This window comes from Seriola aureovittata, chromosome 2, assembly GCF_021018895.1.
Source record: "Seriola aureovittata isolate HTS-2021-v1 ecotype China chromosome 2, ASM2101889v1, whole genome shotgun sequence".
NCBI classification, from domain to species: Eukaryota; Metazoa; Chordata; class Actinopteri; order Carangiformes; family Carangidae; genus Seriola; species Seriola aureovittata.
Window position 1 is genome coordinate 5280860 of NC_079365.1, and position 12924 is coordinate 5293783.

The following is a 12924-nucleotide window of genomic DNA, read 5'->3' on the forward strand; positions in this document are numbered from 1 at the left end:
TTTATTCCAAAAAAGTCTGTTTGGCATTATTTTTGGCTGAGATCAAAGCTGTTGTGATTTGTGAAGTGGCGGTGTCTACTTCACTAAAGCCACTGATTGTCCCTGTCCACGTCCATGGACGTGGCCTCGCCCATGCTGAAAGCATGCTGCAATAGTGGTAAAATCATACAATCCCACCCCCCTGCATCCCTCACCATCTATCCACTCTGGCCAGCCAAAAAAAGAGCAAAAGAAGCATTGTTGTGAAAAGGGCTCGAGGAGAGTAGCGAAAAGCATAATTTAAAATATGATACGGCCGATGCCTTTGGATGCAGGGGGGACGCCGAGGGGAGGGCTTCACCAAAGGCATGCTTTTCTAAGCACACACAGCTGTGCACATGTTCACTTTGAGTTCAAAAGAAAGCTTGAAAGCACACTGTTTGCCTGCGAGGGACATTTCAAATAATACATCCATTAAATTTTTTCACATAAAGGAAAAGGAGTGAGTGTAACTCCTTCCAAATTTTCATTAAAAAAAAAATTTTAAAATTGTGCTAATGTTTCCTACACCGAATTACACTTCTACGCTTCAGAGTCATTTTCAAAAGGGAAGCGGCTAACAATGATTAATAGCCTCAGAACAAGTAAACGTGATGTCCCATCTAGATCCATTAGCATCACTTATTACAAACCTGGGCTGGCATTACGAACAATGATCCAGATTAGGCTGATGATCACATCCCAGACATATGAGCTTCCCTAATGCCAGCACAACTTATCATACTTCAACAAGCCTGTCCAACCGTGACCGTGAAATTCACCACAACCTGCGACTCCTTAAGGATGCTCTTTGTTTTCCAGTGGATGGTTGGTGATGTGTGTCTTTGTGTCACAGCTGTGTTTCTACAGTTGCTAAGAGAATATAATCACATGTAAATATATGAAGGTGTGTTTTTTATTATTGAAAGTGTTTTAGAGTGGTGTTAACTCAACTTTATGGTCATGTTTTAAATTGATCTTTATGGTGGTATTAAATAGTTTAATATCTATTAGGTCTTCCTCACTGAAGTAAACCGAGTGAACAAAATATTAGAACCTCTCAGTGTAAAGCATCACGAACCACAGACTCCAAAACGACTGTAAAGTTAAATCAACACATCTCCTAAACAATTTCATCAAATACTTAACATTAGCACCCAAGATTTGTTGCAGGACTATAAGGCGCATTAGTTCAAGTTGGTGTACCTAATAAACCGGCACCTGAGTTTAATTCTCTTTTCTATTCAACTTTAACAGAATATATGAACCAAACAAAAAGTATTCAAAGTTCAATTCCATTTAAAATACTTCATTTTTTCCTCAAAGGGCCATTTGAGAAATGTGGTTTTGACAATAAAGAATTCATTTACACACAAAAAATACAAACTAATTTTAAAAAGTCAAAAGACACAAAGTCCAAGTATATTTAACTAGCGTTGATTGTTAAATGGACTTGCACATTCTTTAATTCCTCCAGTTTTTAAATGCAGATTTAACAAAGCTCCTACAGAATCACAAAAGACATCATGCAGCCTGTTTTTTACAGACTAAGAGCTGGTTTTTAGTCTTTCAGATCGAGTTTATATAAGACACACAGTCCGACCACATCAGTGATCAAAAGGCAGGGTTAGAAGCCCGGAGTCATAGAGAGCGGGGAGATGTGGTATCGTTTAAATATGGGAATAACACACACATTTTCAGACGGTCTCTCTAGGAAGACATTCAGAGTGTTGCACTTGGTTGTTGACATGAACAGTGCCACAAATAGTTGAATGAGAAGTCATGGTTCATTTTTTCCATATTTAACCAATCTTTCATCTTTCCCTGACCTTAACAGTGCCTAAACATAACCATAAACTAGAATTACCTTTTGCATATAAAATGTTCTCACTTCATCATTTCATCTTATTAGGCATTTGTGTTCAATTGTTCCACAATTACTGTATGAATTCTTGAGTGTTTTGTGATGTCAAAGTGACCTTAACTTTTAACCTTTGACCACCAATTTCTAATCAGTTCATCCTTGAGTCCAAGTGAATGTATGTCCCAGATGTAATGAAATTTGCTCTAGGCGATCCTGATAAATCCCGTTTACAAAAACATGAGGTCACTGTGACCTTGACCTTTGACTTCCAAAATCTAATCTAATTCCTCAAAAGGTCTTGGAATATTCAAAAAGCGAAAAAAGGTGTTTATGTGAGGTCACACGGACATTGATCTTTGATTACCAAATTCTAATCAGTTCACCCGGGTGGGACGGATAGACAATCCGAACACATAATGCTTCCAACCCTGGGTGTCGCCGGCCAAAAAACCAGGAGGAAAATGCTGTTGCTAATTCACCACCCAACTTGGATGCACGATTTATAGAAAGTGTAAAAACACAGCCTATATGTATATATATATATATATATACACTCTATTAAAAGTCTGAATCTTTGTCAATTATCCAATGAAATATAAACACATAGATGGCAAACTTTTAGAGAAAGCTACAATTTCAACACAAGACTTTACAAAATAAAAGTACACAAAAACGTTAATCAAGCTTTAGTAACTATGAGTGGATATTGTATGGAAAACTAATAAAATACGGTCAGTGAACGCTTTGCAGATACATTCTTTATAAACATTTTTGCAACTTGACACCGATTACAACCCTTAACAACATTATCTCATTATTTATAAAGTAGGAGTAAATAAGTAATTTCTAGGGGACAGAGCTGAACCATGACAAGTGAATGGATCTTCAAGTTCAAATTGACTGGTTCCCTTTTAACAAGAAATTACAGTCACATGTCTTTTTAGGGGTGTGCAGTAAACCAGTGAATGAATAAAAAAGTTCAATGACTTCCAATAAAAGATGCAAAATATTGCCAGTATTGTACAATAGAGACTTTTTAACAGCATTGGCATTTTCATCAAACACAATTCACATTCATTTTTAGGCCTAGATGGTTCTCAGAAAGCAGGAAATGGTAAATCCTAAGTATGTTATGCCACTTTATAGCAGGTTCTCTAGAGCGATATCTCGATAGTGTACTGCAGATGAAAAATAAAAGCTAGAGTACATCCATTAGCTATTTACACCTCATTAACTAAGTCAATATACTCACACCACATTATCACAACAGCTGAGAGGAATCTAGAGGATTTATTTGCATTTAAATGAGGTATTCATGTTTCCCCTCCAGGCTCTAAAGCCTACTCTGGTGACATCAGGCATTTTCACCCCTATATGCTTAGCAAAATATGAGCTTGTCTGACACTGATGAGACACTGTATAAGTAGCTCAATAGAAACTCCTTCAGAGCAAAAGGACATGTTTGGAGGCACGCTCTATTTTCAAGATTTTCTTTTTTTTATTGAGAGTTGGATCTTCTTGACATCTCTGGTTATGCAGTGGCACAGTGGAAACTTCAACACAGAATAAGCTTGTCATCGCAAAGCACAGCCCCCCTCCGTGCCACCAGGACCATGCTGTAAGTCCGATATTGAATATACAGCCTTTCATCAGTATGAATTATGGGTGTACATCTTTTACATAATCACTGATATAGAATCAATAGACATACTAATCAAGGGCAGCGAGTATTGAGTGGGAGCACCCACTGCCCATCAGTTATCCTTGCCTCAGGAGGTAGACAGCCACAACCCTTGTGTGGAGTAGCATCATCCATCAAAAGTTTGTGACACAGAGTGCAATGCTGAAGTATCTGGAGTCCCGCCAATTTCAAAGAATAACCTTGAAGGCATCATGAGGCATGTAGACTAACAAATGTTACAGAAAAATCTAATTTTGCAGTAGAACGAGGTCTCATTGTACAGTGTGTTTACTCCAGACTACAGAATATATAATATGTACAAGTTCAGGAGGCAGAGAGCACAATATGAATTCGGCCCCTAGGTTTTCAGTTGTTTTTAACAAGACTGTGAATATTAAAGTCAAATAAAGTGAAGGGTATTATATCAAGAAAAGATAAACCAATCATACATTTTCAATTACTTGGAAATGTGTGACTTGAAAGAACGGATTTACAGATTTGAGATGAAAATGCACCATTATCGTGCTGTGACAATTTATTTTGACTTCAACAACACCAATAATATGTTTTTAGAAAGATTACTCAGCAGGAAAAAGATTAAGACACCACTGATGCCTATTTAATTAAAGAAAAAGGAAGAAATCCCTCACACACAGTGCTAAATGACTAAATTGGAAGGCAGAGCATGTCCACTGAACAACAACCTGTAAACATTATCAGGATTTCATGATCAAATTCAGGACCCAGTTCAAAATGAAATATCAGCTGCTCGATGCAAGATGAGTCAAAACAATTAACTATTTATTTAGTTTGTGAGAAATTAGGAGCTAAGTAAATGTTCAAATCCTTTTTTTTTTTTTTTTCACTTCTTGCAGGACTTGGTGGATTTTGCATTAAAAATAGTCCACAACATTAAAAATATGCAAAATTCTCAACACTCATCCTTTGCATGTAAATAATTCAAGCAACAAACGACAACAAATCTTGAAAGATTCCAGTTAATGCATGGGTTCAGTTATTAATGATTTACATATCTTAAAGCTTTTAATGGCTCAGTTTCTTTTGGTGCATTCCACTCAAAAAAAGATATCTAGAATAACACATATAACCTAAATAAATACAAATTTTGATTCATTAACTAATTAAGAAAGAAATCTGTTAAAATCTTTAAGTTGTAGACCGTGAACATAGCTTTCATCATGTGTTGACAATACTGGAGGATAAATGGGGTAATTTTGCCTTGATTTGTTGTCAGAAATGTCTCTATTTGTAGGTAAACTGAGATATTTGAACCCTCTGCACCTTGTTTGGTCTTGTCCACTGTGACAGTTATAGTACAGGACGACAGAAAGACCTGCTATCATCTGACAAGAGGAGAACTTAAGGTACCTTGACCTAAGTCGGGGAGCAGAGTGAGCAAAATGCTTTTCTGGAGTGTAGACTGGCATCAACACTGAAAGATAAAACAGTTAAGTACTCAGACACAACACAAAGGCAGCTGTTTTGATGTATTGTTGAATGCCACTAGTTTTGGATTTAAATGGCACTTCCACAAAACTCGCTTTCCCATTCTGTCTTTATGTCTGTGTTGCTGGTTATGCTACAATTTACTGAGCAAACTCCATCCACCCAGAATGACTGTTAAGTGTCATTTTTATTTGATATTTTTTGTCAAAACATGTATGTAGTATTATTATTTACCATATACACTTATTTGTTGCATAATAAAAAAGTAATCAAGGTAATCGCTGTGTAGAGTTAAAGCTGCCTTAATTTGTTTTTTCTTGTTTGCTTTGGGGCCGTTTGGGGGCAGAATTCCACATCACTCAGCATTACACACGTTTGACATATTATGGACAGGGCATGTGTTAGCCCACAGGTGCATGTTTAAAATTTCAGCCTATATGGATCAGCCTTAGCATTTATTTGGAGCTGCTTTTTTGGCCTCCTACAAAACATAAGCCAAATATTAACTCTCTTTTAGCTCTGTTTTGGTCTGCACCAACTCCTAAAGAAATATCTGCAGCTGCTAAATGCTCAACACTCAATGCTAACTTGAAAACAATCATCTGCTTCTGTTGGTAATGCCACTGATGAGAGCAATGAGACTGACTCAAAACAGCTGAGCTAAAAGATGATAAAAAGTTGAAAGAAATTGCCAAATCAGGTGATAGTTCTCTGTGGTTTTGTCATTACAAGTGACATGTTTCACATTGTAAGCAGTTATTTGATCATTGACATAAAAATATCAATTAGTGCAGCTTTAAAGTATATTTTTTGGGGCTTTTGTGCCTTCACTGGACAGGACAGTAGAGAGACAGGAAATGGGGAGGCAGAGGGAGGGGGAATGACATGCAGCAAAGGGGCGCCCGCTCAACCCACTGCGCCACCCGACGCCCCAATTAGTGCAGCTTTAAGTGTGGCTGGCATGACAGTGGTTTTACTGTCCCCAGTCGTGGGTTTAGATAAAAACAAAAATGAATCTAATCTAATCTGTGCTACGTCAAATATCAGCTTCTACATGCACGCTCCACCTTTAGCTGGTTCCAAATGGCTCTCATAAAGCTACATTAATGGGGGCTGATACAAGCATTTAGAGAGTAGTGAAGCTGTAAAGTCACCTGGAGTATACTTTTGTATTCAATAAAATAGCATGAGGGAAATGGATAAAATAGAACAGATATCACTCATAGGCAGAACATATATCTAGGTCCAGATCTGGACCCAAATATAAAACCTATAAATTACTGAGAATTATTAAATTTTCGTTTCTATCCTTAAAGGTGACTTTTTTTAGCCTTTACGGCACTGGTCACATGACAATACTCAGCCAATCATTGCAATTTGAGTCGTTGAGTGAGATTCACATACAAAGATGACGTCAGAGACACAAGTGTGGAAAGTTGGATGGACGAGGGAAAGAAAGAGAAAAGGATATGTTAAAGGTGTTCAGTTGTTAAGATGTGAGATGAGACTGCTGGTTAACTATTGGAATTAACCATAGAGATGAAAAATGGAAAGATAAGCTACACTTTTTATTTCATTTTGTAAAATTAAGCTCTCTGTTATACTTTTTCAAAAGCCTTGTGTTGTATAGTTATTATTTTACAGCCATTATTTTCTTTTTTTCCTATAGTTAGAATTATATAGTACAGTACAGTATATAGTATATAAAGAAGGTATTGTTATAATTTTCTAATAATTATTATAATATATATAACACATACTCCACATGCTGTATGACCCACCTGAGGTCCTGACCCGTAAGAACAGACTTGGTCTCATGTCAGCTCCAGGAAAGGAACTCTCATCTATATTTGATTTCTGATACTGCCTGCCAGTCATGTAGCTAGGAACAGTGCGTTCACAGGGTCCATCTTGAAGATAGAGACTGACTCATACTGGGGCATGCAGGAAAAGAATAGCTGGCAGAGTCACCGCTGACACACGAGAAGCATTTTTTCCTCTGTCACTGTGCTGTGACACAAAAAACCTTTTAAAACAAGTTTTTGTATTTCTACTTGTGCGTGCAGAGTTAAGATTTTTGACCCTTTTTTTCAAAACACATTGTATAGTTAAAAATGCATGTATCTAAAATTAAGGTTGCTTATTCTGGATACCAAAAAGTTTTGTTTTTGACAGTAATCCTCTTATAACCTGGATTGTATTCTATATCTACAGTATATGGTAAACTATATATTGGATCTGTACAGCATCCATCTAATGGTGTGTCTCCTCATATCACTATGTACCATTTCTAACATATAGGGCCTCAGCTCTCTATATGTACAGTATGTGTTTGTTCTGTTTGTCCTGGGGCAGAGTTCTTGTAGGTGTGGGGCTGTGCAGGAAAAACATGGACAACCATAGAGTCCGTACAGTTTGCAGCATCAAATTTAATCATTGGCCGGACTACAAACAAGTCTTCCTTGTCTCTGCTTGTTCATACGAATCTCTCTCTAAAACTGTTGCCATGGTGAGGAGGAAAGTGTACAGTTAATATCTACTTTACAAGTGTATTTTAATCTTAAAAAATTTACATTTCTGAAATGTGTACTTGCTATCTAAAAAGCTCAAATGACAGATATCTTATTGAAGAAGTATAACATCTACTTAAAGGATAAGTGGATGTTCTACATTTTTTTTTGATCCCATGAAAAGACCCAAAACAATCACTTTATGGCCCTTCCCTTCCCTGTCTTTGGCTCTTAGCCCCAAGCCCACTAGATTCTTCTGAAAATTTAAATCTATAAAAATGAATCACACATGTGTATAATTTCATTTTCAATTCCTAAAGCAGCTGGGCACTGTGGTTTTTATCAAACAATATTCAAACAGGAGTAAATAGTTCGTTTGTTGGGGACTATTTTCACCTGCGGATTAATACACGAGTTGTCTGCTAATGGAGCTCTATGTACAGCATTATCAGGCTTTGGCAACACAGACAATACTCTAAGAAGGATCAATTCATTATTACTATGCGTCTTTTGATGGGATTTGAAGAAAAATAAAGAGTTCTTTTAACAATTACAAAGAAAATCATTCATTTTTTGGTTTGTTTTTATATCAAAAACACATTAGTGTTGGGATTAGGTGTAAATCAAAAAAATGTCACCCAATAAAGATGTACTATCCCATCCCTTCATGCTTCAATCAAATACACTCTTATGCTCTCTCCCTGCATTAATGTCCCACGGGGTCTAACAGGAAATACATCAATTACATCAAGAGGTAAGATGCTCTTAGAATGGTACAAAATTAGATCTAAGATTTGAGAATCTTTAATAGTCTTGACTTTTGACCTTTCAGGTGTAGGAGATCTACATTTTTATAGTTCCAGATGATTACTCCCAATTTAGCTCTGACAGCTGTAATTACCACTGAGCTTCATAGAGGTATGAATAAAACTCAAAGTCTGTCTTGTGTAAAAATCACAGTCAAATTATGTGTAAAACTAATTACCACTAAAAGGTCATGATCTTTACCAGAGAGGAATAGGATAGGTCCTGAATCACCACTTGCACCTAAAGTGTGGTCATGGTGTGTATATCACTGGTCATCTTGCGTTACAGGAGCAGAATATCTCTGCCCGCCCCCCTGCAGGACAGAACTCGTACTTTATTTCCTTTAAATTTCTATAAAGAATTACATGACACTTTCCAGTAATACCAGTTGACCTTTAAATTATCCGCTTGAGCCTTCACCGTTCAATCATGCCGTTGAGTTAATTAAGCTATACCAAGAGTAATAAAGAAGATAGATGACACTCGGTCATACATGCACGTCCTGACTTCATGACAACTGAAGGCTGGTAAGGTCAGAGCCTAACAACTGATTGAACTGTCAGCCCATCATTGTGGAAATCTACCAGCAGAATCTGATTGTGGATTGACTTCCCACTGGTCCAGGGGACCAAACAAATGGCCTGAGACATATTGGTGGCCTTGTCCCCAAACACTAAACCTCAGAATCTAATCTGAGCAAGCAATCACTCACTTGCTGTTAAAGTCATCATTTATGCCTGTCCGATAACTGGCACATACAGTAGGCACTTATTGACTTCCTCCTGCTTTAGGAATATGAAGTCCAGAGGCTGTCAGTTAGATTCATCAAGATCTGTCTTACAATCTGTCATCATGACGGTCAGAAATCACTTATCATCACAAAATAATCACAAAAATATTAATCCGCAAAACTGAGAGTGCTGACTCTGCATTTCGGAATGTCTGCAAAGATTTAACATTATGTTACTACATCCCAGTTAAACTGATCAAACTGTTACCTGGCTAGCAGGCTCAAGTGGCATATAACCAATATTAATGCTATGTATCACTAAACGTAGTCATTTCATCAATTGTTAACACAACAGCTTTAAAGGTCCCATATTACACACACACATATATATATATATATATATATATATATATATATATATATATATATAAAGTGAGATTTCCAAGGGTTGGTCTAGGTTCGATATTAATACTGTGTAACTATCAAAGCACTCAGTCCACAGAGAAATGCACACAGCCAAAAATACACAAACTGAGCCTTAAAACCAGCCGTCAGGACTTCTGTAACTTTGTGATGTCGCAACTATACAGCCATCGCCTTCAGCCATGCCCCAAGCCCCGCCCATCGGGACCCACCCTCCAACCTTGCAGGATTTGGTTTCTCTGAGAGTTTACCTGAAATCTGCTATATTTGTATTAGATCACTCAGAAAACAGTCAGCCACTCAGAAGAGAGGCTCAGAGCCTCCTCTCTTCTGATTGGCTCACCAACCTATTGTTCCCAGAGCTCCAGAGAGAAGCCTGAGAGAGGTGATGTTAAACTACATTGAGATGGTTTTTGGTTCTTAAAACCTCAAATATGTCGTCTTATGGATCAACACTTCAATTAAAACATTTAAGCAAGATCTTAAATGCAGAATTTTTTAAATCAACTATTTTACATTGTGATAGTTCTAACTTTACTTAACTTCGAGAAACAGATTCTTTTTAACCACTTTTGGCCACAAGCAGAAACAAGTTGTCAACACCACATGGACACATTATCACTTTTTAACTTGTTAGCAAACAGCTGCTTATCACACATGCAGTAGTTACAGAGCAACGTTACCATCCACCTGGAATAGTGTTTGTGGCCACCTGATCATGTCTGATATTCATATTCTTTCTTTCCCCCCTGTTTTTTGTCTACCAACTCCTGAGGGAAATATCTGGCTCTCGTTGCTAAATGCTCCACTAAGTTCACCAGATAGTTGCTAATTCTGTCTGTCTTTTGTTTGGTACTGAGCAGGTAGTGTACAGAGCCTTTTTAGAGCTATTTCAGAGAACAGCTGCCTGCTACGGCTGGAAAAACACTCTATGAGAGCAGAGAGAGTGGACCAAAAAGCTGTGGGCCAAACAGCTAAACAATGAGCTGAAAATCACCATGCAGCTCAGTAAAGCTGAGAGAAGCTGCACATTCAGGTGATTATTCTTTGTAGCTTCATCATTTGAAACATTGTTATTATAAAAATATTGAGTAAAGTAGCTTTGAGTAAAAGACACGTCTTCTACCACAGGTTTAATACCAGATGACATCACTAATGGCGGCTCATTTACCATAAAGAAGCCTTGCTTTGAGTTTCACTTCAGTTGGACTTGCAGGTTTGTGTTTGATCTACAGTAATGACTTAGCGTCAACTATAGTCAGCACATACAGGGAGTTAATACCTCCCCAGAGAAGCAGAAGCCACAATGTTATCCTGAAGTGTGACTGGCGTCTTTTTTTTTCTACTGCATCTTTTTCTGTGGAAGCTCAGAAGCTACAAAGTTTGCCCAGAGAGACACAGAAAAAAATGAGACTCACATGCAAAGGTTAGACTGGCCTCTCGGCTGACAATGGTCCCGAAAGAGTTGGAGGCGAGGCATTGATACGTTCCAGCATCTTGGTCTTTGTTCAGATGGCTGATTCTAAGATTGCCGCCAGAAAGGCTGTAGTGAGATCCAGATTTGGGACTGATTTCCGTGCCATTCAGTTTCCACCTAAGAAAAAACAATAAATGGAGAAACATTAACATGTAAATTAACAAATTAAACATTGTTCAGTGTGGACTTGGGCGATGGAGGCATTCCAGACTACAAGAAAAACGTGACTTGAAGATTTGATTGTCTTTCAACAGGAAAGAAATAAAAGGTGGAGAGGGCCCAGAAATCATGCCCTCCAGCTTAGTGTTAATCTAAGCAGCAGTGAACCACTATGGTGCCAAGGACTTGACTCTCTGAGAATAGATAGCATTGCAAGCCATCCATCTTGCCAGACCCCAGTCAAACTGCATAAAAATGCTACTTAATCATGATAGTGCGACAATTAAAACAAATGCCTGCAACCTTGCCTTCACACTTGTGCATTCTAGGCCGGTCCACATGATTATCATTGGTGTTAGGGGTGATCAACGAAGGGTATAATTCACTTAAAATGGCAACAGACTCTCCAATCTCTCCACACAGATGCAACTTGTTAGACGAAACACAGGTGGGAGGAAAATCAGTCATTTCAGAAAAATGCTTTCAAGCCATAACTTACTTTCAGCCAGGGCAAAAAAAGAGCTCTCAGCCTCTGTTATTTGTTATCAATGATGTTTAATCATCAAAGCAATAAGAGGTTCTGCACAGATAAACAAGCAAGAAAAGAGCATTTTATAGCTTATTGGAAAATGGACAATGCAAATTTGATTAGGGCCCAAGGTGATTTAGAGTATGATTATTTCTTTGAGGAGAAGTTCTAAATTTCCTCCTGCTTTGATTTTTTAATTTTCACTGGATGATTTCGGGTTCAGCTGGGAAAACAGTGCTTTGTTTAATTTGGAAAAGAGAGCAGCTTTGAAGTGAAAAAAAGGGGCTTTGCTAAAGCCCTTTTGTACAGTAGACAGAAGTTGTGCAAAGCTGTTTTGTGCACTGCTATCTAAACGCCCCTTGTTGTGCCAGTTTGGTGCCTTTGAGGCATTAGAACCTTTCTGAGAAAACACAGACAGTGCGGTTGTGTCATCATTGTGGTAGTTCTTTGCCATATTATATCTTTTACAGTATAATGCCCTATAGGATCAACTCGTTTTCTTATTTTAGTTGTAGAAAATCAGCTACGTTCAGTGGCATGACCACTGGAGTCGGCGCAGGATATTCACATAATGCACAAGTAGGAACTGATTACATGAAAAACAATGTCAGACTGTGTTGCTTACCCGCCTACCCGTTGAAGCGTCTCACAAACAGCAGAAAATTTGTGGGTTGGGCATTGCAGCACTCACAAAGTGCCTCTACAGACATTTTTCTTTTAATAGACAAAATGTGTAGCACAATGGTCTTTCATGGCCCTTCTCCAGTTCAGTCATAAGTAAGTGCACACTCTCTGGAGCCTTATTACTACACACAATAGAGAAGCGCCTGAGGGGGGGTGGCTGCAGTCTCACAGGACTTCAGAAGCCATTCATTTGCAGCTGAAGTGAAACAAACAAAAATCAACATAAATATTTTACAGCTGAGGACACCTTCGACTTGAACGAAAAAGGCAGAGTGGACTCTGAACCTCAGTATCAGACTCAGATAGTGGCTTTTCCGTCCAGAGAATGGACCCCATCAATATGAAAGCAGCCCTTTTCACAGTTATAATTGCTCTGAGAAACTCTGCATTGTATCCAAATTGAAACGGTTTAATTGGGTGAGAACTTGAAAACTGAATGTTGCAAAAGGTTTTCTCTGACAGTCGTTGATTCTTTGCTCTATCTAACACTAGAATGGATCGCTAATTGAGCCTCGAAAATGTTTTGACGTATCTGAGTGAGTAATCATGCCCAATGCTGAAAAAAAGGACACAGA

At 38.0% G+C, this 12924-nt stretch overlaps 1 protein-coding gene across 2 annotated transcripts in view; it reads right to left on the reverse strand.

Annotated features, from left to right (window-relative positions):
• Window positions 1-12924, reverse strand: part of cntn4 (contactin 4) — a 159488-nt gene that overhangs the window by 86254 nt on the left and 60310 nt on the right. For both annotated transcript variants that reach the window (XM_056364374.1, XM_056364368.1), the window contains exon 4: window positions 10919-11094. In XM_056364374.1, coding sequence (XP_056220349.1) covers window positions 10919-11094 — 176 coding nt within the window. The remainder of the gene's footprint in view (window positions 1-10918; window positions 11095-12924) is intronic.